The sequence below is a fragment of the Carettochelys insculpta genome, chromosome 2, assembly GCF_033958435.1.
Source record: "Carettochelys insculpta isolate YL-2023 chromosome 2, ASM3395843v1, whole genome shotgun sequence".
Classification (NCBI taxonomy): Eukaryota; Metazoa; Chordata; order Testudines; family Carettochelyidae; genus Carettochelys; species Carettochelys insculpta.
In genome coordinates this window covers 234,429,856-234,453,922 of record NC_134138.1, presented here as the reverse complement: position 1 = coordinate 234,453,922, position 24,067 = coordinate 234,429,856, and the positions used below count along the sequence as shown (strand labels likewise).

Sequence of the window (24,067 nt, the reverse complement as noted above, 5' to 3'; positions counted from 1 at the left end):
TGACAGTGTTGGTAGTTGCCGGACAATATTGTTGCCGGACAATATTGACCTCCTGTGATCAGGCAAATTTTCTTTTGTCTGGTGCCAGTCAGGTCCCGAGGGTGCTGAATCAGAGATGTTTAACCTGTAGCATAGGCTGAGCCCAATCCTTGCTACTGGCAAATCAATGGAAAAATTTCTTTAACTTTTGGCATTATGGTTCATAGGATAACACAAACATTTCTGTCTGAGCTGTTTAAATAGTGCTCATCATCCTGGTATTTGAGCACCTCCCAATCATTAATGTATTTATCCTCACAACAGCCCTGGGAGGTAGAAATGTACTATTATCCCCATTTTAGGAACTTAGGCACTGAAGCAAGAAGCTGATGGTTGAATCCACCCACTGGACCAGGCTTGAGCATGGTTGGTCAGCTGCTCTGAGGTCTAAATTTCGTGTTTGAAAAAGAGGAGGGAAGGTGCAAGTCAGGAGGGCAGCAGATAAACACTTCAAAGAAAGAGGCATTACGTTTTTTTTTCCACTTGCTATTTTAAGAGCACTCTACATGAAATTGGCATTATTAAACTATTACGCAGTTTCTTCAATTCCATGCTGACAGCATCCCTTTAAATGGTGACTGATACAATATGAGTCCTGAGTACAGAAGACAGCACCACTGCCTTTGGATGGCAAGTCAGCTCGACCAAGGTTTTACATAAACACTGTCAGGCTACCGATTATGTGGTCATGCTTGTATGTCTGCATTCCTGCTATTCAACCCTGCCAAGCAGGCCTACCTGAACAACAAAAAAAGCCAATACTACTGTAAAGATTTGCTTCATATGCTTCCTTACAGGCTGGGTGAACTCAAACCACTTGGAAACAAAATGTCATTTTAAGTTGCTCATATGTTTATGATCAATGCATGTAATGTAGCCAGTTACGGTAAGAACTTTATTTTAAACAATTTCCTTCAAATCTAAGGAAACTGAGTCATAACCTACTCCATATAGTTCAGGATATGTCTACACTAGATAAAGAAGTTAACCACTGACACACAATTTTAGTGACACCAATTGCATAGCTAAAGTCGATTTAGCAGCAGTCAACTCCAATGTTTGTCTACACAGAAGAAGGTCAATGGGAGTATTTCTCCTGTCAACCTTCCTTAATCCTTGCCACTCATGAGGAGTTCGAGGGTCATCTTTGACCCTGGAAAGCATCATTTTGTGCATCTGCAAAATGAAACCATGGAAGATCAACTCCGAGCAGGTCAATCTTCCATAGTAGTGTGGCTCTAGCCCAAGTTTTAATCCTCAAAAAAACTTCCTAATTTTTATAATAGTGGGTCAAATCCTTTGCAATGTTCAGGGACCAGAAGGCCCTAATACAGTGTTTCCCAAACTAATTTGGCCATAGAACACATTTTGGCTTAGAATATATTATTGATGGACCACATACATGCTGGTCAGGGACGCCCTGCTGGAGGGTTTCATCCTGAAAAACTGTCGCATGTAATGCTCAGAAGTTGATTTAAAAAAGTTAGGTTCTTTTAGATGTCTTTTATTTTACAAAAAAAAAGAACAACAAGAGAAAATCATCTTAACGAATAACTAATGTGCTCTTGATAGGAGGATGGTTAGCAACCTTATAATAAAGTATGAAAATTAAAAATTAAGTACAAACCCAAAACATCAATAGAATAGCCAAAAGGATAGTTAGTGCCATTCTTTTGTAGAAAAATAGAAAAACGACAATATTGTTCAAAAGAGTACAGTCCTTCCTTAAAGCTTAACAAACATTCTTATGAAAAATAAATGAAAAACATATCAGGTATGGAAAATATTTTTAAATTTTGTGTTTTTATACACATTATTTTAACAGAAAACTACTGGATAATAAAAATAAGTAACGTTTGACTTTTTTTTAATGGGAAGAGTGGTTTTTCTTCTTTTGATCACAAATATTGGGAATGATGTCAGACAGTTGGATCCTCATATCAAGTGCAGCATCATGTGATTTCTCTGAACATGACTCATGCTGAAACAACCCGAATCCACTCTAATTGTTTTGGCACAGGTCACATAACAACAATTATTATGAATGTGTTATAAATATGAAGTATCAGAGGGGTAGTCGTGTTAGTCTGGATCTGCAAAAGCAACGAGGGGTCCTGTGGCACTTTATAGACTAACAGAAATGTACGAACATAAGCATTCGTGGGCAAAGACCCACTTCGTCAGATGCAGGTAGGTGACCTATCTGCATCTGACGAAGTGGGTCTTTGCCCACGAAAGCTTATGCTCATACATTTCTGTTAGTCTATAAGGTGCCACAGGACCCCTCATTGCTTTTATAAATATTAATATACCTACAATTTAAATACTATTCAAAGACCTTAGTATTTTTGAAACACACATAATTTCATATTTAATATTTAGAAGGAAAAACATTGCTAGCATCAAACTTTTTTAGTGGAACACCTATTCATATCACAGGGAACACCACTGTTCTGTGGCACACAGTTTGGGAAGCACTTAATCTAACAAATCTTAATCTTAATCTTAATCTAACAAATCTTTCATCATTTGATGACCCAGAAGGGGGCAGGCAGAGCGGAGGGAGGGGGCCACTCCACAATCCCAGCTTCCTCTTTGGTAAGAAAATATAACAACTTAATCAAAAGTAAAGAGGAAAAGAAAACTGATCACACTTCTTTGGCTATTACTGAAGTATTAAAACGGACATTAGTAGTATCATCATCAGGTGCCACACATGATAGTTTAGCTTGTCTGTTTCTTATCTACAATTTCTTTTAGAGATTAAAGTGTTCCCAAGGGTTTGGCTGGTTCAGAAACACACACTGCTATTCTTGGAGTCACCAGATGAGGGGTAGTTAGACATAGCCTTGGAAATTCTTTTTTGAGAGTGCAAGTGGAGTACATTTTGAAAAGAGGCAGCAGTTTCTTTTTGGGGGAGCTGTTGCAAGCAGGAAGAACACTGCCTCAATCCTTCTAGCTGTGTCTACACAGGCCCCCTCCTTGCAGAGGGGGCATGTTAATGAGGCAGTTCGGAAGATGCCAATGAGATGCTAACATGAACACGAAATGCCTCATTAGCATAATGGCAGCTGCGTGTGATTCGAAAGTGCTGCTTTTGGAGCATGTCCACCTGTGTAGATGGGGGTATTTCGAAAAGACCCCCCTGACTTTGAAAGCCCCTTTTTCCTAAAACCAAATAGGAAGAAGGGGCTTTCAAAGTCAGGGAGGGTCCTTTCAAAATACCCCTGGCTACACAGGTGGTCTGTTTTCTGAAAGCTGCGCTTACGAATTGCATGTGGCTGCCATTATGCTAATGAGGTGCTGCATATTCATGCCAGCACCTCATTAGCATCTTCCCAACTTGCTAATTACCATGCTCCTTCCGAAAGGAAGGGGCTAGTGTAGGCTTAGCCCTACTGTTGAGCAGAGGAGTGACCCCACAGACAGACTGATTGATCTCAAGTTCACTGTGAAGTAGACTATGAAAGAAAAACATTTCCTATTTGTGTGCATCTGTCTGTACATGTCTCTGTGTGTGAAGCTTCAGTAGAATTCACTGGGATGTTAAGTCAAGGCAGAACTAGTAGGTAGAAGGGTTAGGTGAAGCGATTTGTGTATCCTAATCTATTTCTCAGTCAGAATGAAATAATGAAATTTTGATCTAAGGCCTGAATGGAAATACAGTTCTTTTTGGGTATGGTTTACAATTTCAAAACATTGGACTTGCTCAGGATTCATGGCAGATGCACTATTTTAATAAAAGTTTAGGGAGAACAGAAGATTGCCTGAATATGCATCTCCTGTGTATCACTGGCTGAGACAGGACATTTGATGCAAAGCAGTTATTGTCAAGATTCCAGCATACTGACATTTCCTTTTGAAAAGGGATCAGGAATAAAAACTAACTCTTAGAGAGCCCAGCTCTGATATGATAGCCAACATGCTGTCAAAGAAGCAACTTGACCAGACCTTGTAGCATTGATTGCTATAGCCATCACTAAATGTAACAAGTATGAAATGTGACAGCAGATTGGAAGGGAACCAGCTAACAAAAGGGTCTCCATCACTGAGTTGACTCTACCTGCTTATTGGGAACATGGGCCAGTAAGATGATGGGCATGTTCCACTGGGAGCCAGCATCCTGGAGTCACTCAATGCCTCAGTGTCAGCCTCCTCTGAGCTGAGATGTTGGGAATGTGGGCTCAGAGACAGCAGTCTCATGAGGAGAGGGGCACGACCTTGTCTATATACAGGCATGATCTTGTCTATATGAGATTTTTTTGACCTCACCATGATGCCCCACACCCTGTGACCCACCTTTACCTCACGGTCTTAGTGCCAAGAAAAAATGCCTTCAGTGACATTCAACAGCAGATTCCTTGCACTGAAAACAAACTATTTTTTCAACAAGTTTTCTTTCTAAAGAGGTCAGAAGGCCATCTGCAAGTCTGTTTCATTAGACAAAGCTGACTACTAAACAGAGACAGGACAGTGAAAGCATTGCGTGAGTTATCTCCCTTACAAAAACATATCCTGCTGTTCTACCATAAACAGCCTCAAACACTGGACCTAGAAGTACAGTTCCTGTTTACCTGGAGAATTAAAGAAATATTTGTAATGGATGTACAGACACCTAAAAAACTTTAGCTGTAACTTAAACTGCCTTAAAAATATAACTGTTGTTCACATGATCCAACATGATTCGAACAATGGCATTTACAACAATTCACTAATTTTTGGTTTAGAGTAGGAAACATCCTGGGCCTGATATAAACTATATGCATGTGGAAGAGCCTCCTGCATAGGTGATGAAATATGTATGAGGGTGTATGTGGGTATGTGCACACACACCATCATCCTGTGAACCCTGCAAAGGACATTGGTGCAGGGAACAGAGAAGAAAGTTGGCCAAGGGAGGAGGTGTACATGTGTCATGTGGATGCCCCCAGGCTCCTGTGGCTCTCAAGGATTTGCCTGCCACATTTCAGAGCACAGTATTCCGTGAAATAGTCCATAGCATGATTATGCGGGAAGAATGCTGCCTGGCATCCTTATGGAAATTTTCTCTCTGCCTAGGGGCTTTAATGATTTGGGACAGTGAAAAGATCTGCATGGAGAATCATATTCTGCCTACTGCAAGAATAAGTATTTTTGTTCCTTACAACAGTAGAAAATATCCCTCTTCATGGGCTGCTACCTAGTGGCCAAACACGGTAGTTGTTAGGTAAAACACACTCTCAAGACTGGTCCTACCACTGGAATGAGCTCAGTGGTTGAAAAGGTCCCAGATTCTAGAGAGAAGGTGGATCAAAATAGCAGTGCAGTGCCCGTGGAAAAAGATGTGGCCATAAATATCTACATAGCGTCAAAGTCCACATTACTTTCTCAGACACTTTGAGCTCTCCTGGCTCAAAAAGATATTTACTTGGTAGGTGGTGGTAAAAATTTTTCACAGATGTGTTATGTTTTGTTCAGCTGTCCTTAAATGCTGTCAAAAGTACTGCCATCCTCTGGTCCTTTACAAGTCTGTTTCAATTTCCACACCTCTGGATGCAGATTTACTGATTTTACAAAAATGTGAAGAACACCTAAGAGCTTTGGTGAACAAACATGGAAAGCTGCCAGTTCAAAGCTTTTGCAAGGGAAAGAAGCAGAGGAGACAGATTTAGTCTGTATATTTCTTAGCCATAACATGTTCATGGGTGATGACTGTAGGAAATCTTTATGCTTTTTCTGGAAAATTCAATATAGAAGATTCAATACATACTTTTGAGATCAAATTCTTTGACTTGACACTCGAGTGTGAAAAGCCCCTGGAAGCTTAACAACGTAAGCCAAAGTTAAAATCAACTCTCCCCACCCGCCCTCTCTCTCTCAATCTCTCTTTTCTTTCAAGGGTGTTTGTGTGAAGCATGAAAGTATCCTGACCATGAATTTGGCACTTGAAAGCATTTTGTGGGAAGTTTCTTGTAAAACTGAAAAGTCAATTTACATGTTTTATTCCATTAAGGGTCAAACACAAGTCCTACAGGGCTTCCCTCAGACAAAGTCCAAACACATTTAGCGAAGTTTTTTTAGTTTAGTTACAAAGAAGGAAGCACTGCAGTACAATGGCCTACAGTTCTCTCAGCTCTAGCATTCTTCCTGTACATCCTTTGACAGTTTCTGGATTCTCACTCTGTCAAATCTTCCCTGATTTGGCAAAGCAAAGCTACCAGAAAATCATTTCCTAAGGGGAATCCCTAGGTGGCAAAGAGCTTGCTTCTGTTCCTTTCAGCCTACTGCCTGAAGCTAAGAAAAAGGGGATGTAATCAGAGAACCTTTGCACCACAGCTGTCCTCTTACAGCCATTTGCAGCTGGGTGTAAATTAGAGCAGTCTTCAGGCTGCTGTGAATTATACTCACACTGAACTTGTCCCTACTTAGCAACAGAATACAAGGACCTACAATGGAGGAATACAACTTTTTTTCACTATTCACCTGTCCCAAGCATTATCCAGCACAGACCAGAATCTGAGATCCTCACTTTGATACCAGACTTCATTTCCAATACCATGTCCCCATTTTAATGGTAATGTTCTAATAACTTGCAAAGACTTAAGTCCAGAGCAGACATCTTGCTGACTGGAAAAGGGTTTACTCTTTCTCCACTGACTTCCGGCCAGGAGCAATACCCCTGGAATGATTTTTAGCTCTGACAATTACTTTTTTAAAAAGTTACCGTCATGCTAGACTATTTTGCAGTCAGATTAGATCTATTTCTTTTCTGCTTCCTAAATTTAAGTAGGAAACTTACTCAGGTGGCAGGTGCATGTTTAAGGCTGTTATCAATGACTGCTGCCTGGCCAGGATTCCTCAAGCACTCCCAATCCAACCCTAAATTGTTGCCTTTTTTTGAAAGGGGTAAAGATGTCCCCAGTCATCTGTATCAGCCTATCAGCTTCTCAGTCAAGTCATTGACTTTTCTAGCTGATAGCAAGTCAGGTTTCCTTTCCTCATGGCTTCTTTCTGACTACCACAAAGTTTTCCACCAAAGTTTAAAGTAAAAACACCAGGGGAGAACTGTGGCTATCCATTCCTGGTTCAAATGACAGAAATAGAAACTCTCAGCAGGTGACTGGGAATCTGGGAAAAAGGAAAACTAAAGACTCTCCTTCCTTTTTACCTTTTTTTTTATTTTTAAGACCAAGACTGGTCATTTACCTACCTTGATGGTTCCCTTTCAGTCCCCCCACCCAAAAAAAATCACTGGTTCCATTGACTATTTAAAATAAAACAAATGGACTTTGCCCAGTCCCTGGGAATTTGGCTCTGAACTGCCAATGGAAATCTATCTCAAACTCTATTTACTAGACTAGAGGACATCAGGTTGATACTTTATTTCAGCCTTCTTATTTTCACTAGAAAATCATCATTACCTTAGTCACCACACTACTATACCTGTATTTAACAATCCAGATAAACTCTGCATTCACATAGTTTCTAGTGGTCTGTCCCTCCCACTCCATCCAGGTTTTGTTTTTTGTTATGGTTAGTGACAGTTTTTGGTTTCTATGGTTTATCAACGGTTTCCCTTACCCACAGCATCTATTCCTCCGAATGAAAGTCTGGCAGGATTGGAAGCTGGAAGGAAAACCACAACTGAATGGCCAGGCACTCACTTAGCACTTATCTCTAACCGCAGGCAGATACGGTTACTGGATTGGACTAACGGCTATCAATCAGCCCAACTGTAGAAACTTGGACAGATATCAAGCAGCTAAGCCTAGTGGGAAAATGTAAGCTAAACAACAGCACTATATATTTTATATCTGTCCTGTCTACTTGAATGACTATATCACTGTCATGACACTCTTACCGCTTTTTTCCTGGGTGACAATCCTCGGAATTAATCCAATTGTTCACCCTTCCTTTTCTTCATTAAGGTCCCTATGTCCCTGTACCCAGAGTCAGTGAGAGGACTGAGCTGAAAACACTGTTTGTCAACCCTCTAGAACAATATGGACCAGTATACACTCCTGCCTTTCCTTTGTCTGTTTGTAGGGCTTCAATCAAGATGTCATTGTTATCCTGACTGGGGAATCAAAGGGTTAAATTAATGGGTTGGTTTCAACCAGTCTGGATGATACAAGTCCAAGAGTCCAGTAGAAATTTAAAAAAAAAGCCTCTCTGATGGACTAGCCACTTGTCCAGGGAGGAATTAAAATTCTATTTCATTCAGACTGGTTGGAAAAGCCATCAGCCTCCCACACATCCATATGCACATGAATGGCAGAGGAATAAAGGAGAAGAAGTATAGGATACACAAGTCTGAATACTGACTGGACCTTTCCAAGGGATGAACCCTTCTCCCAGTACAGTTTCTCTGGTCTGTGGTGAATTTTTATGGCACCTGAACTTAAATCATTCTTGTAACAAAGCAAAATAATTTCCAAAAACGGCAAATACTAACTTAGGCTAAAATTGCACAGTACCTTGGTTCAAAGGTTGCAAAGTGAGCTGTGGCACTATTACAACTATAGGCGGCACTGTCCACCTTTATTTTTTTAGAACAAAGAAAAGCAGCTTTTCTTTTTAAGTTTTCCTGCCACCACCACCAACTCAGACCAAACAGATAAGCGAATACTTGCTAAATATGTTTTTGTGCTATTGGTCCAGTAGATATGGTGGTTTAAATGTCACGTTAAGACACAAGATAATATAATCTCAAACACTGTGTTTGAAACTGGTTGCATGATAAAACAGTTTTTTCTTAAACTGGCCTGCCACTTTCCAGGGAAATTGATGATCATTAGCTGGATTTGTAGACATGTCTTTTGCATGGCTATTTTTTACCTAGCATGCTGCACCGCCTTTTTATTTTTTTTTAATCCTCTCCTCTTGATATCCATTCAGAGAAGTCAACCTTTTCCTTATTTTCTCTTGTCACTTTCAGCTCTTGCTCTCTCTACTCCTTTTACCTCGTCTCATATTTACAGTTTTGAAAAACATCGAATGGCCCCGTTCTCTCCCTGCTTCAGGGTGGCATCTCAGAAACCTAAGTAGAATTGGATGCATAGAAAGATATGTTTTAGGTAAGATCAGCAAAGAAAGGAAGAGGTGACTAGGCAGAGAGGTATAGGAAGGCTGTAAATAAACTGAAATATTTCAGCGTCTACAGCACAGTGCCCAACGAAGTAGTGGAGGAACCAATGATATTCTCAAGCACAGGAACGAAGCTGACAAAAGAACTAGAATGGGTTTGAATAATATCATATGGGAAAATGAACTCTGGAGATGTTACCACTGATGCAAAGATTAAAAAAGGAACACAGTCTCCAGTCTTCCTTCTTTTCTGGTTCCAACATGCATCAGGTGAAATCCTGGCCTCCCTGGAGTCACTGCACAACTCACCCTGACTTCAGTGGGGCCAGGAGTTAATCCACAATGGCTGTACATAGGAAGAAGTGATAAAGGGAACTCAGTGAAGAACAACTCACAGTACAACGCATAACTACCACCAACATATGTCATTGCATAAATGGTGAGATCCTGACCCTTTGATGTCAATACGAATTTTACCATTGAGATCAATAGGGGCCTTGATTTTACTCCAAGGTTGTTATAGGTTTCACCCCTGCCCTGCTCTCCTCTCCCCTTCAGCTCTGCACTGAATGCAGGTCCCCTTGTCACAGAATCTTCACTTTTTCATCCTTCACTGAAACACTTGTTCCAGGTTAGCAATATGCACTGTACTGATAAAGATGTGCTGGGGTTAAGGTGCATAGTACTTTGTTGCTAGTGGTACGCTACATGATACTTTATTGTTCACAATGGGCTTTACATATGCACTTCTGCAACCACAGCAACAGTTTGGATTAAGGCTGATTCAACAGAGAATTATATGTCATTCACACAAACCTGAAATAAGACCAATGCTCTGCTTAATTCAAGCATAAACAGTTTATTGCAGGTTTGGGCAACTGCAAGCACTATGAACCAGATTCTGATAGCCTTGCAATGATCCAAAGAAGTCAATGGGACTGTATGTGGAATAGAATAGCCTTAATCATGCTGAATAGAATCTTATATCAGAAATGGTCCCACAGATTTTTTTTTTTAAATTATGCTGGAAACGAGACACCACTCCACATGAATAAGGCTATCAAAAATCACATCTGATATAAAGAGAGCATCAGAACATCAGTCAGAAATGACAGAAGTTTAAAAATATTTTCAAGTGACTGTAAAGGATAATGGGGAAGGAATGGAAAATACATTTCTGGTGATTTGGCAGAAACAAAAGGATGGCTGGAATGCTGTATCAACAGGTACACTTGAAAAAAAAACCCATAAACAACTCTCTGACTCTTACTCTGTCAAAGCCAGATGAAAAGTAGATGGATGGTGACCTAAGTTCACTACTATTTTTCAGCAGAAGTAGCTGCTTCACTTATTGAATGTTTTGGAAATAATCCATGGCAGTTTGCAAAATTTTACAGTTTATTGCCTCCACCTTCACAGCAGAATAGATTCTATTTTGCAATTTATCAAGGCCGTTAAATAGACAACATATATCATACAAAGGTTATTGCAAAATTAACTCAATGCAACAGTCCATAGAGAAGAGATTCAATGCTGTTCATTGTGGTTTAATGAGATCAAAGCGTTAAACTGGATTATTGCATATGTTAGACTCCTGCATATTCCAATATCATTATCTTTAAGTCATAATAAACAAGATAGAAGATATTCAACTTGGCAGATTCCTGACATACACAATTTTTGACTGTCTCCCAGATTTAGGACTGAGAATGTCAAACTGACCCTATCTTTGGCAGGGACAACAGAAAGCCTGGTTGCATCAAACTCTGCTTCAAATCAAACCTTATCTACTAAAAATCTGTCATTTTGTACCCTTCATCCAATATTTGAATTTGCACAATTGTTCCTAATTCAGTTTATGATGCTAGATTTTTGGATTTGGAGAGTGAGAGCTGTGTTACGAAAATTCAATTTATGGGGTTCACACAAGGCAATTTTGTAAGGTTTATACAAGGCAGTATTTCTCATGTAGGACACTATTGTAAAACAAATGATAAAATGTTTTTTGAGCAACATTGATAAAATGTTCTCTGGTGGTTTGCCATGTTTTACTCTTGTTAATGCACAAATGAAACTTCTTTTTTATTCTACAAGTGAAATCCTGGAAAAGGCAGTGTCATTGTGAACCTTATATGGAGTAAAACTTAGCATCTGAAAGGTTGCAGTGAAGGACTTAACTGTAACTTCTAAAATCCACATTCTCTTTTTCTCTCATTTTCCGATCTCATTTATGAGTCACACACAGAGAGGGTGGAGTGTAGTATAAGTCTGCTCCGGCCATTTGACTAGGCAACTAGCCTAAGAACAAATATTTTTCCATATGCTAACATTAATAAGCAGTGAAATCCCAAAGTCCTTTTGCAAGGCTTCGACCAGCATTTCGAACTTCATATATCACAAATTCATTTTTGTCAAGAAACACTGATATAGCGTGGTTGTTTCTAGGGGCCACTGCACTGTGGCTACACCTTTGCAATTTGTAAAAAGCAAACAACCCCTCTTGCCCCTGAGTACTGGTTTTAAAGCTCAAAGGTATCCATTTTCCTTTAGATTTTCATATTCCTTTATTTAAAATGTACACTCTTTTATTTCACAGTATCTGTTCCAAAATGGTGTGCAAGGTTTCTGTAGGCAAGTCACCAAAACTGTATCATAACACCATATAATTCTTGCAGTAGTTTCTAGTTTTCATCCAAAATGCATTACATGGGATAATAAGATCAGGTAAGTAAGATACACCAAGAGAATATCAATAGCTAATCTGCCAGTCAGCCAAAAATATGTCTTATTCCTGACTACATAGAAGTTTCACTACTGACATTATTCTAGACAGTGTCAAAACAGTTTGCTCTTCAAAAACTTCTACCTCTGTCTGTTTCTAGAAATTGACATTACAGAGATTTTCTGCATTTCAAGTATGCCAAGAGATGACTACAAGCAAACATCTGGTGCTCACAAAGAACAAACCCCAGAAGTAAGATGACCGTATTGAAGGCTGTGTCCTTCCTTCCTCAAACCAAATTATTTCCAGAATCCTACAATATAGATCTCTGTTAACAGACCCTTCAGTCCATACTTATCTATATCTCATTTGCCTGCATTCTGGTGTTATAGTGTTCACATGGGCTTTTGTAAAAGAAAACACAGTTTTTAAAAGACCTGTGGGAGACTCTTCAGGAAAAAAAGAATCCAAGATGGAAATCACAATCCTGGGTTATATATAATGGGCTTTTGTAGTTTCAACTGTAAATAAAACATGCTTCCAATTTTCTACTGCTTACAGTGTTACAATGTATAGCAATGCAGTAATATAGTAATGTACATTTCTGCACAATTTTCACATTGCAAACAACAACGATAAAACAATATGTCTTACTTTCGACGGAACATTTCTGCAAATATGCAGCCAACACTCCAAAGATCAACTGGTGTTGCATAGCTGGATTGAAGCAAAACTTCAGGAGCTCTGTACCACAGAGTGACTACCTGTAAAACAATGAGGAACATATTAGGAGATATTTAATTCCAGAAACACCAACCAGTGTGTGGGGTTGCCAATATCCCAGATTGCCTTAAGCTGGTAAGATCTCTCATACTAAGAATGAGAGACAAGGTCATTGGGCGAGGTCATTGCTTAGGTAACAATCCTCTAAGAAAAATCCAGGTATTGCCAGAAGCAGCACTGATGAGTCAATAGGTGGGATTATTCCTTCTGAATCCTGGTATTAGAAGCTATTAAAGCTCCCATGGCATTTTTTTTTTTTGCAGAAGTCAGGATATGGTATTCTGACCAAATTCCAACCTGTTCAAATTTATTCTGCTGACATAAAATCTCCCTGAAATCTTTCCCTAATATCTACTGATCTGAAGACAAATCCTACAGCCGCATGAACTGTCGCAGATCTACTGAAGTCTACTGAGCCTCCAGGAGCTGCCCCGGGGACTGTGTCTTATAGGTACTGAGCTGTAATAGAGGCTGGGGTGAGCACTGTAAATTGGGCCCACAAAGAGAAAACAGACAGTCAAAATCTATCATTTTGTTCCCCACCATAGACCTCAACAGAGGTGCCTCTGATTGCACACGTTAAAGACTAAGGATCAGTTATGAAACTTTCAGAGTGCCTGCACTTTTACATCTCTGGCTAAGTCCACATCTATGTTACCTGGAAGACTGACCTGCTCAGGATCGATCTTCTGGAGTTTGATTTTGCACGCCTGGTAGGGATATGCAAAATCAACTTATCAGGGGTTGGTGATGAGTAAGGGAGGTTGATGGGAGAAGCTCTCTCATTTACTTCCTTCACTGAGGATGGCCAGGTAAGTTAATTTCAGATAAGTCGATTCTAGCTACACAATTGCCAAAGCTCAAATTGTGTATATGAAATCGACTTATTTCCCTAGTGCAGACCTGGCCTAAGCCATCACATGGCTGGGGCACAAATACTGAATCACCACCTGTTCTTATCCTACATCTTGGGACATTTAGGCCATGTCTTTTGCCAGTTCCTTATGCCTGAAAAAATTGAGCGCTGTGCTAAAGGGCCACTTAGACTTGGCTTTACAATCCAGCTTTAAAGAAACAGGATCTTCAGCTAAAGGACAATACTCTTTTGGTAATATGTGGTAGTTTTAAACTTTAAAAAATATTATAAAGAGGGAAGTGGGGGTCTCATAATTAATTTTAAGACACAAAAGCACACGTGTTAGAAAGTACAGTGTTTCTCTAGGCTCAGGAAACTGAAAGAATAAAAAACAGAGAAAAATAATTGTAAAATAAAAGATGTAAATAGTTTCAAAATACGTTATTTAAAATGCCAGTTGCTGAATTTAAATGCCAGTACTCAGAAACATATGACATATGTGATCTTTTAAAAAAATTACAGCAATATAATTGTCCTGTAAACACAAATAATCAGCTGAATTTTCTGGTTGAAGCCAGCTGAAACAAAAGCAAATACAGCGTTTATTACAATCATTACATTCCCTAACAGCACCTGGAAGTGTGGAATGGATGAAGAGGGAAGTACAAGGATATTTACACAAGTGGTCGTATTTGCTAAAAGTTCTTTTACATGCTTTGATCTCAGCTCATAAAATTTATTTTTGAAACAGTTCAATAAGTTAGTGCAAAATAAGGCTGCACTGAGCCATCTGTGACTTCAAGATAAATGCCCATGTGAACTGGTACAGCAACAGAAGACGGAATAATATAATCAATAATGTACATAATTTTCTCCAACTTGCTGTTACCAAATTTGGAATGCTTTTCTACCACATCTTCACACACACGGGAAGATAACTCTCCCTCAGAAATTCATTCCAATGAAGGAGGAGGCCAGGATGCCATTATGAACACCATTGATAAAGGCTCTCCAGGGAATATGCTGAATCAGGTGGAGTTCCTTTTTTAATAGACTTTTAATCATATTAATACATTTCTGTAAATTTGGCCTGCACATATACTCTTTCAGGGTCTTTGCAGAGAAACGCATGGGACAAGAAAAATTATTTGTAAAAAATTGGAGATTTCTAGGGTCATGAATTTCCACATTTTTTTCCCCAGAGATGGGGGCAGTTGCCTAACAGAAGTGTGAGCTTGGAGATGTAAAGGAGAAACAGGACCAAATCTCACAGATTCTGAGCTTGTGATCCAAGTCTCACCCTGCCCCCAAATACAGGGAACTTATTTATGCCTTGTAGCTGTAATTTGTCAAGATGTGTGCTCCCTATCTACTTTATACCACTAAACTCAATGCCCTGCATGGTGACAAATATCAGACTGTCAGACTGTATCCGCAAAAAAAAACAAAACCCAAGAAGCCCTGTGGCACATTATAGACTAACAGATGTATTGGAGCATAAACTTGTGTGGTCAAAGACCCACTTAGTCAGAAACCTTATGCTTCAGTATATCTGGTGGTCTTGTTTTTGCTCCCTGTCTGTCTTCCACTGTGGGTCATACACACTCCATATGCACAAGACCTAAATATAGAGAATTCTAGCAAGTAGCCACACCCAAACCTTTGCTCTTTTTGTGCTCTGTGCTGAGGGTATAAAGGGCGGTACTGCCCCACGGCTCTCCAGTTCCTCCCCTTACTGCGAATCAGAGAAGATCTGAAGTATGGAGGAAGAAGGGTGGGCAATGGAATACACAGTGGGATCATTCATCTCCAAGAACTCCAATTATAAAGTGTAAGTTTCCTTTCTTCTTCCAGTGCTGATCCCACTATGGCTCACTGATAAGCAGTGCTCATAGGAGTGTGTGAGGAGGCAGGAATTATGGCTGCTTGCAAAACCACCATTCCAAAGAATACATCAGCAGAAGAGGCTTTGAACAAGGCATAATGCCTCATCAATGCACGGATGGAACTCCCCGTTCCTGCCTTGCTAACGGAAGCACAGGTACTTCTTGGAGTACTGCTGCTGTGGCTGCGCACGCTCTTGCAGAATGAGCCCATACTCCATGTGGGGGAGGAAGGTGTACCCGCTGACAAAGCAGGATGGAATCAGAGATCCACTTGGATGTCCTCTTGGAAGAAACAGCCCAGGTGATCTGCGATCTATTTTGTTCTCTGTAGATAAAATGCTAACATTCATCTCATGCGGAGGAAATGAAGTCTCTTTTCTTCTCATACAAGCATGGAGCTTTGGGGAAAACACTGCTAGGTGGATAGTCTGGTGTATATGACTTAGGGGATAAATTCTGGATGTAGTTGTAGTGAAACCTTATCTTTATGAAATACAGTACAAAGGGAGGTTTGCCTTTAGGGCTCCCAGTTCACATGTCCATCCAAGCAAGATGATGGCAATGAGAGAAGCAAACTTCATAGACAGCTGAAGCAGCAAAAAAGTAGGCAGAGCTTCAAAGGGTGGTATAGATTTTTCAATCTCCTGAGCAACATAGACGGGTGGACCTGAATTTTAGTGTAGACCTGGACTTAAAGTCCTGGCACATCATTACAATCAAGGATCTCAAAGCAGTATGGGCAGTTTGTGATGAGGGACCTGCTACTAGACAGCCCTCATCAATAAGGGCTCAAGCTTGAGCTCTATCCTTTCTGCATAAGTTGTCTTTAGAAATGCAGGAATTTAGAATAATTAAAAAAGTATATTTTCCCAGGAGGGCCCAGAAGTTGGAAATTCTAAATTAGGGACTAATGACTGCAAACACCTGTCTTTCATACGGCCTAAACTCTTGGCCCCATTATCTAGCCAGGTGGCACTTAGGTGGTGGTGTCTGGACTACTTGCATCACCATAGAGTTTCGGAGAGTATGGAAAAACAACTCAGCTGCCTTAGTCAGGAGCAAAGTACTGCTTTTTTGACCTGACAGCAACAGAGGTACAGGTGCTTGGTGCATGTCACATAGTTCTTTCAGTTTCTGTATAGTTTAATTAATTAAGAGTCCTATTCAGCTAGCTTGTGTTGGAGTCCTTAACTTCCTCTAAGGGGATCTGGAACACTTCTCTGGCCATGTGGCAGTAAGAAGGAACAGGAAATGCGTCAATCTGCACTGCCCCTCACATCCTCAGCATGGAGAACAAGTAGAGTAGGGTGCAAGTGCAGACCAACGGACACTGCTTGCTAGAATTCTCATGTATCATGCAGAGAGAGTGTATCTGAATCAAGAGTAGACTACACATAGGGATCCAGCATCTGAAGAAGAACAGGGTTTTCCCATACCATTGGCTCCCTCACTGCGACTGTGAACTCTGCTCTGGAGCAAGGTAAAGAATTGAATGCTGGTCAGACCAGCACTAACCTCCATGACAATCTATCCCAGAACTGAAGTTCCTTTCCTGGGGAAGCATGCCACACACAGGAAGCACAAGCTCCCTGACTGCTCACCACACACCTCAGTTTGTAGCAGAGAACCAACATGAACTATACACTCAGAGAGGATGCTGCTATTTAAAGAGGACTGGGAAAGAATGAAGCATGGAAGTGGCTCTTCCACGTGACCACTGTCTGTCCCACTTCCCTGAAAATTTGCTCCCCTCTGTGTTGCACACAAAGAAGTATGCAAGTGCATGCTTGTCTGTATACCCAGCTATCTAGAGAGAGGAAACCTCAGGGTCTTAATAGTTTGGGTATTTAAATAATTATAAACTGTGAAGAAAAGGCGTGAAAGCTCATTTCTGAGAACTATCTTATTGCTTCATACTCAGAGGGAAACTTGTTGCCTTGGGCTGTGTTTTGATAAACTGATCTTTACTATCTAGATACAAAAGGGTCCGAGTCATCTCAGGGTTTGCAATGTGCAAGGCTGACTTTCAAGATGTGAATCTCAAAGTGATTGCCATTTATCAAATGTCAGCTTGCACATAAGTAATAACCACAGCTCACTCCTATCGTGCTAGGGATCCTCTTTTAAGAAGTACAGTATGATGTAGTTTGGTTTTGACAGAATTTCACTCTCTCACCATAGAAACCAAGCAAATATTTGTGGACATTCCATTAACATTTACAGATAAGTAGAAATGAAAATTATTCTGAACACAGGATATGGTGAACTGAACAACTAATTCATCATTTCCTCTTAATGCTGTCTGGCCTAGTGATTAGGTAAGCCACATCATCAGTGAAAAGGGCCTAGAGAGAGTGACATTTGACATTGCAGCCTCATAAAGTAACATTTTTAACATCCAAAAAGCATCCACCTGTATTTTTGTGTGTTGTTCAAACTATACTTAACCCTTTAAACCTGACACTTCTAAAATGGAGTGTTGGGACTGCAGCTGAAGCAATGGGGTCAGCAGTCAACCTGTTGAATTTCAGTCCTCTCATTTAATAAGCTCCTTTGTTCAGGTGCCACTCCTATTACCCAGCCCATTTAGATTCAGCTCTTCCTTTAGGATCTTTCTGGTCCTTTCCACTTGCACGATATCACCTTTCAAATCCTCCCCCTTGGCTCTGCCTTCCAGCCATATGGCAGTGTCTCTACTCTACTTCTTCTACACAGCACACCCAGACCACTTCTACACTGACCTCCAGGCTAATACTCTCTCACACCTTGTCACTTCCCACTCAGTCTTCTCTCCCCTACTTTCTCTCAGCTGACAAGCGCCTACTCACTTACCCTTTGAGCCGCCATAATTTCACCCAGTCTTCTCCCCTTTCTCTTGTTGCATTCAAGTCCATCTCTGACAAATGGCTGTTAATCTATCCTATCCAGCTTTCCTTTGCTCTCTCATCAATGGGATGCTCAGGTGGGTTAGAGCATGACACTAATTATTTGTTTGTCCAAGAACAAAGAGGCTGAGAGTAATTTATAGGCTGGGACCTAGTAGAAATGCTTTCCCCATGATACCAATTCACAAGTCACCAACAACCACTGTGGGCCCCGGCTCTGTGCCCCGGAAGGGCCGAGGCCAAGGGTGGAAGAGTCAGGGCCTAGGGCGTTCAGTCTTCAGCGCTGCCTAGAGTGCAGTGCTGGGCCCCCTGCTCCGTCACAGCCATGCACAGCAGTGCTGCTGTGGTAATTTAAAGCAGCCCTATATATTTGATAATTCTATTCCCGTCCATACCTACAACATAACGGATATAAATTAGTTGTTTCCTCTTGAGAAAGAGCTCTTGGAATCTCTGTGGATAGTTCTCTAAAAACATCCATTCAGTATGCAGTATGAGTGAAAAAATATATTGGAATGTAAGAAACCTTTAGGAAAGGGATATACAAGACAGAAAATATCATTATGCTTCTGTATAAATACATAGTATTCCCACATCTTGAACACAGTGTGCAGATCTGGGTCCCTAGCCTCTCTTTGCCAGAAACTGGGATTGGACAACAGGGGATGATTCACTCAGGCTATGTCTAGATGACAGGGATCTGTTGATAAGTTTTTTTTGTCAGAAGATATCTTCTGACAAAATTTCTGTTGACAGATCGTGGCAAACTGCCAAGCAGATCGCAAGAGTGATCTGCTCTGTCAACATGGAGCGGCCAGACTGCCCTGCCACTTTATTGGCAAAACAGCCATGAAGAAGGCACATCTTGGGATGCCGGATGTCCCAGAAGCCCCGTCTGTTCACAGAAACAACCCTCGCCCACCCCCTGGAACATCCAGACTAGCTTTCTGTCGACAGAGGTGTTATTCTTCATAGGAAGCAGGGGTACAGCTGTCAACAAAAGTGCCATGTTCTGTTGACCTATAGTCGACAGAACACCTTGGGAATCTGGAAGCTCCACGTGTTTTTTCGACAAAACAGCCATTTTGCCTACTAAACCCTCTAGTGTAGACATAGGTGAAGACACAGTGTAGATATAGTGCATCCTGGAGATGAATGCCTGGCTGTGAAGATGGTGTCACCAGGAAGGCTTTGGCTTTCTTGACCACAGGATAATTTTCCAAGAACTGCTAAGGACAGATAGGGTTCACCTTTTGAGGACGGGAAAGCCCATTTTTGGATGCAGACTGGCTTACCTGGTGAGAAGGGCTTTAAACTAAGTTCGATGGGTGCAGCTGACCCAAGCCCACAGGTATGAGAAGAACATGGAAACCTGTGAGTTGGTCCAGAAATAGGAGGGAACGTGGGCTATAATAACAGAGAAAAAAGAGGGACTAGGCAGAACTGGGAGGCAAAATCAAATCATTATCTTAGATGCCTATATACAAATGCAAGAAGTATGGGTAAGAAGCAGGAAAAACTTGAAGTCTTAATAAATAAACACAACTATGACAGTTGGTATCACAGAGACTTGGGATAATACACATGATTGGAATATTGGTACAGAAGGGTACAGCTTACTTAGGAAGGCTAGGTGGGGTAAACAGGGAAGAGGTGTTGCCTTATATACTAAAAATGTACACATCTGGACTGAAGTGGAGATGGACATAGCAGACAGAAGTGTTGAGAGTCTTTGGGTTAGGTTAAAAGGGATAAAAATCAAAGGTGATGTTATGCTAGGGGTCGACTACAGACCTCCTACCCAGGTAGAAGAGGTGGATGAGGCTTTTGCTAAGCAACTAACAAAATCATCCAAAGCACAGGATTTGGTGGTAATGGAGACTTTAACTATCCTGACATATGTTGGGAAACTAACACAGCAAGGCACAGACTATCCAATAAGTTCTTGGACTGCATGGATGACATTTTTTTATTTGAGAAGGTGGAAAAAGCTACTAGGTAAGAAACTGTTCTAGATTTGATTTTGACAAATAGGGAGGAACTGGTTGAGAATTTGAAAGTGGAAGGCAGCCTGGGAAAAAGTGACCATGAAATCATAGAGTTCATGATTCTAAGGAGTGGTAGAAGGGAGAAAAGCAAAATAGAGACAGTGAATTTCAGGAAGGCAGATTTTGGTAAACTCAGAGAGCTGGTAGGTAAGGTCCCATGAGAAGTAAGATGAAGAAGAAAAAAAACTGAAGAGAGTTGGTAGTTTTCAAAGGGACATTATTAAAGGCCCAAAAGTAAGCTATTTCACTGTGTAGCAAAGATAAAAGTGTGACAAAAGACTGCCCTGGTTTAACCAGCAGATCTTGCATGATCTCAAAAACAAAAAGGAGTCATATAAAAAGTGGAAACTAGGACAAATTACAAAGGATGAATATAAGCAAACAATACAGATACGCAAGGACAAGATTAGAGAGGCAAAGGCACAAAATGAGCTCAAACTACCTAGAGTTGAAAAGGATACATAAAGAAGACATTCTATAAGTAGATTAGAAGCAGAAGGAATACCAAGCACAGGATAGCCTCCTACTCAGTGAGGGGAGAGGAACAATATCAGAAAACTTGGAAATGGCAGAGATGCTTAATGACTTTTTTGTTTCAGTCTTCACCAAGAAGTATGATGAAGGAATGCCTAACAAAGTGAATGCTAGTGAGAAGGAGACAGGTTTAGAAAATAAAAATAAAAACAAACAAAACTAAAAATTACATAGAAAAGTTAGATGTCTGCAAGTCAACAGGGCCTCACAAATCCTAAAATACTCAAGAAGCAGATAAAGGAGGTATCTGAGCCTTTAGCTATCATCATTGGAAAGTCATGGAAGCCTGGGAAGATTCCAGAAGACTGGAAAAGGGCAAATATAGTGACCATCTATAAAAAGGGGAATAAGAGCAACCCAGATAATTACAGTTTAACTGCTGTGCCAGGAAAAATAATGGAGCAAACAATTAAGGAATTCATCTGCAAACATCTGGAAGAAAATAAGGTGACAGGTAACAGCCAGCATGGATTTGTGGAGAACAAATCATGACAAACCAATCTGATAGCTTTCTTTGATAGGATAACAAGTTTTGTGGATAAGGGACAAGTGGTGGATGTAGTTACTATAAGGTGGGTGCATAACTGGCTGGATAACCATTCTCAGAGGGTAGCTACTAATGGTTAACAATCATGCTGGAAGGACATAACAAGTGGGGTTCCACAGGGGTCTATTTTGGGACCATTTCTGTTCAATATCTTCATCAACGATTTAAACATGGGCATAGAAGTATGCTTAGTAAATTTGCAAATCATACCAAGATGGGAGAGTGATAACTAACTGTTTTGGAGGATAGGGGCACAATTCAAAATGATCTGGACAAACTGGAAAAATCGTCTGAGGTGAACTGGATGAACTTTAATACGGACATATGCAAAGTACTCCACTTAGGAGGGGACAATCAACTTCATACATACTGAACGGGAAGCGACTGTCTAGCAAGGAACACTGCAGAAAGGGATCTAGAGATCATAGTGCACACAAGCTAAATAAGAGTCAAACAGCAGGATCCAAGCCACTTCTTGGCTTTATTTCTGTTGTTGCAGGGAGAAAAAAAAAGCAAATATGATTCTGGGATTCATTAACAGGAGTGCTGTGAGCAAGACATGAGAAGTCATTCTTCTGCTCTACTCTGGGCTGATTAAGCCTCAACTGAATTACTGTGTCTCATTTTGGGCACTGCATTTCAAGAGGGATGTAGAGAAACTGGACAAGGTCCAGAGAAGAACAACTAGAATAATTAAATGTCTAGAGAACATGAGCTATGAGGAAAGACTGAAAGACTTGGTCATGTTTAGTTTAAAAAAGAGAAGACTGAGAAGAAAAGAGAAGACTAAACCTTTCTTGCTGCAGTTTAAGCCCATTGCTTCTTGTCCTATCCTCAGAGACTAAAAAGAACACTTTTTCTCTCTCCTTGTTGTAATACTCTTTTAGGTACTTGATAGCAGTTTACAAGTACCTAAAAGAGTATTACAACGAGGAGGGAGAAAAAGTGTTCTTTTTAGTCTCAGAAGATAGGACAAGAAGCAATGGGCTTAAACTGCAGCAAGAAAGGTTTAGTTTGGACATTAGGAAAAACTTCCTAACTGTCAGGGTGATTAAACATTGGAATAAATTAACCAGGAAGGTTGTGGAATCTTCATCACTGGAGATATTTAAGAGCAGGTTAGATAGACAACTATCAGGGATTGTCTAGCTCATACTTGGTCCTGCCTATGAGCTCATAGGAATAAGGGGATTTTGATGTTGGTGGGGTCCTTTTGCAAAGGACCCGCCTGTAGATGAGCCTTGCGGGAACGAAAAGTGGCAATTTCAAAGTGCCACGGCCGGCAGCATGCTATTGATGTGTTGAATACGTATTTCAGTGCCTCATTAGTATTCTTCGATCTGGCCATTAGTATGGCCATTTCAAAGTTTTTGGTAAGTGTAGACACAGCCAAAGAGTTTAATACAAGCAAAATTAATCTACATCTTCTGCTTTTATGATTGTGGCGGCAATGCTTTTAATGGGCCACACTTGTGCCTTTTTTCCCAACTTGGTAGTAAGAATTCTGGCTCATCTCTCTATTCAAATATTTCTGTTTCACAAAACACAATTTGTAAGATAACTTTTGTAGCCACAGAAGATATCTAAAGTGGCTCTAAGACTAAATTATTTGGCTCAATTCTTGCTCACAGGGTTATCACATTATCTCTGGACTGAGGCATCTTTTTAGCTCTGTTTTTTTTACTGTATAAAAAATGAGATCATACAGCTCTCTCAGTGCTGGTTTCATGGTTTCCCAAAATAACTAAAAACATCTTCAGTGTTATTCCCACCTGTTCAGTAGAATTGATAGTGGAATACTGGTTGACACTTTACTGCGGATTGCCTAATGAGTGGCTTCATATTCAGGATGGCTTTTAATTAACTGTAACCCAAAAACAGCCTGGCCAATTTTCTTCAGACTTTGAAGAAAATTTCTCCATATGTTTACAAGTAACCATGACAATTTTCATGATAAATCAATTTTACTATATCGCTTTATAGGCAAGGTTCCCTCTAATTTTTTCCATTCGTGGGCAGAATAATTTTTGTTATGTGCACCAAGGCATGTGGAGATGTGCACCACCAACAGAAAAACATGCTGCCAGCTGTGGGTGCTCTGCTAATCAGCTGGGCATCACCTGAATCTCCCCTTTGTGGCTACCCAACTACTCAGCTTACAGGGAATACTGGTTATAAGGTGATGAAAGTAAGGCTGGAGATGGAACCTGGCTTGAATCTCAACTATTAGTGTTAAACAATCACTTAAGAATGAAGAATTAATCTGTTCATATGTAAGCCCGCGCTGGTTAGGGCTCAGCTGGAGTATTGTGTCCAGTTCTGGGCACCGCAGTTCAAGAAAGATCCAAAATTGTGGTAGTAAATAATGATCCAAAATTGTGGTAGTAAATAATTGAGAAGACACATTACTGATTCACAGCAAGTGCAGAGTATGTGTTTCAACGTGGCTAGGAACAACAACGATAGGCCATACTTACATGACAGAGCAACTCTAGTCTGAGGAGTGCCTGTGAAAATGATGAGAGGGTTGTGGGGGATAATCAGGTAAACAAGCTCTCTCAGAGAGATTCTGTGGCCAAAAGAGATAAGATCCTGGGATACATAAACAAGGGAATCTCAAGAAGGTGCAGAGATTATTCCTCCATTTGGCACTGATGTGACCACTAATAGGATACTGTGTCATATTTTGGTGTCCACAGTC

At 40.5% G+C, this 24,067-nt stretch overlaps 1 protein-coding gene across 4 annotated transcripts in view; it reads right to left on the bottom strand.

Moving 5' to 3' along the window:
* CDK6 (cyclin dependent kinase 6) overlaps positions 1–24,067 on the bottom strand; it is a 217,821-nt gene that overhangs the window by 51,009 nt on the left and 142,745 nt on the right. For all 4 annotated transcript variants that reach the window (XR_012644062.1, XR_012644060.1, XR_012644061.1 and 1 more), the window contains exon 5: positions 12,482–12,591. Coding sequence is in view for 1 of the 4 variants with exons in the window: in XM_074984743.1 (XP_074840844.1) it covers positions 12,482–12,591 (110 nt within the window). In the remaining 3 variants the exon portion in view is untranslated. The remainder of the gene's footprint in view (positions 1–12,481; positions 12,592–24,067) is intronic.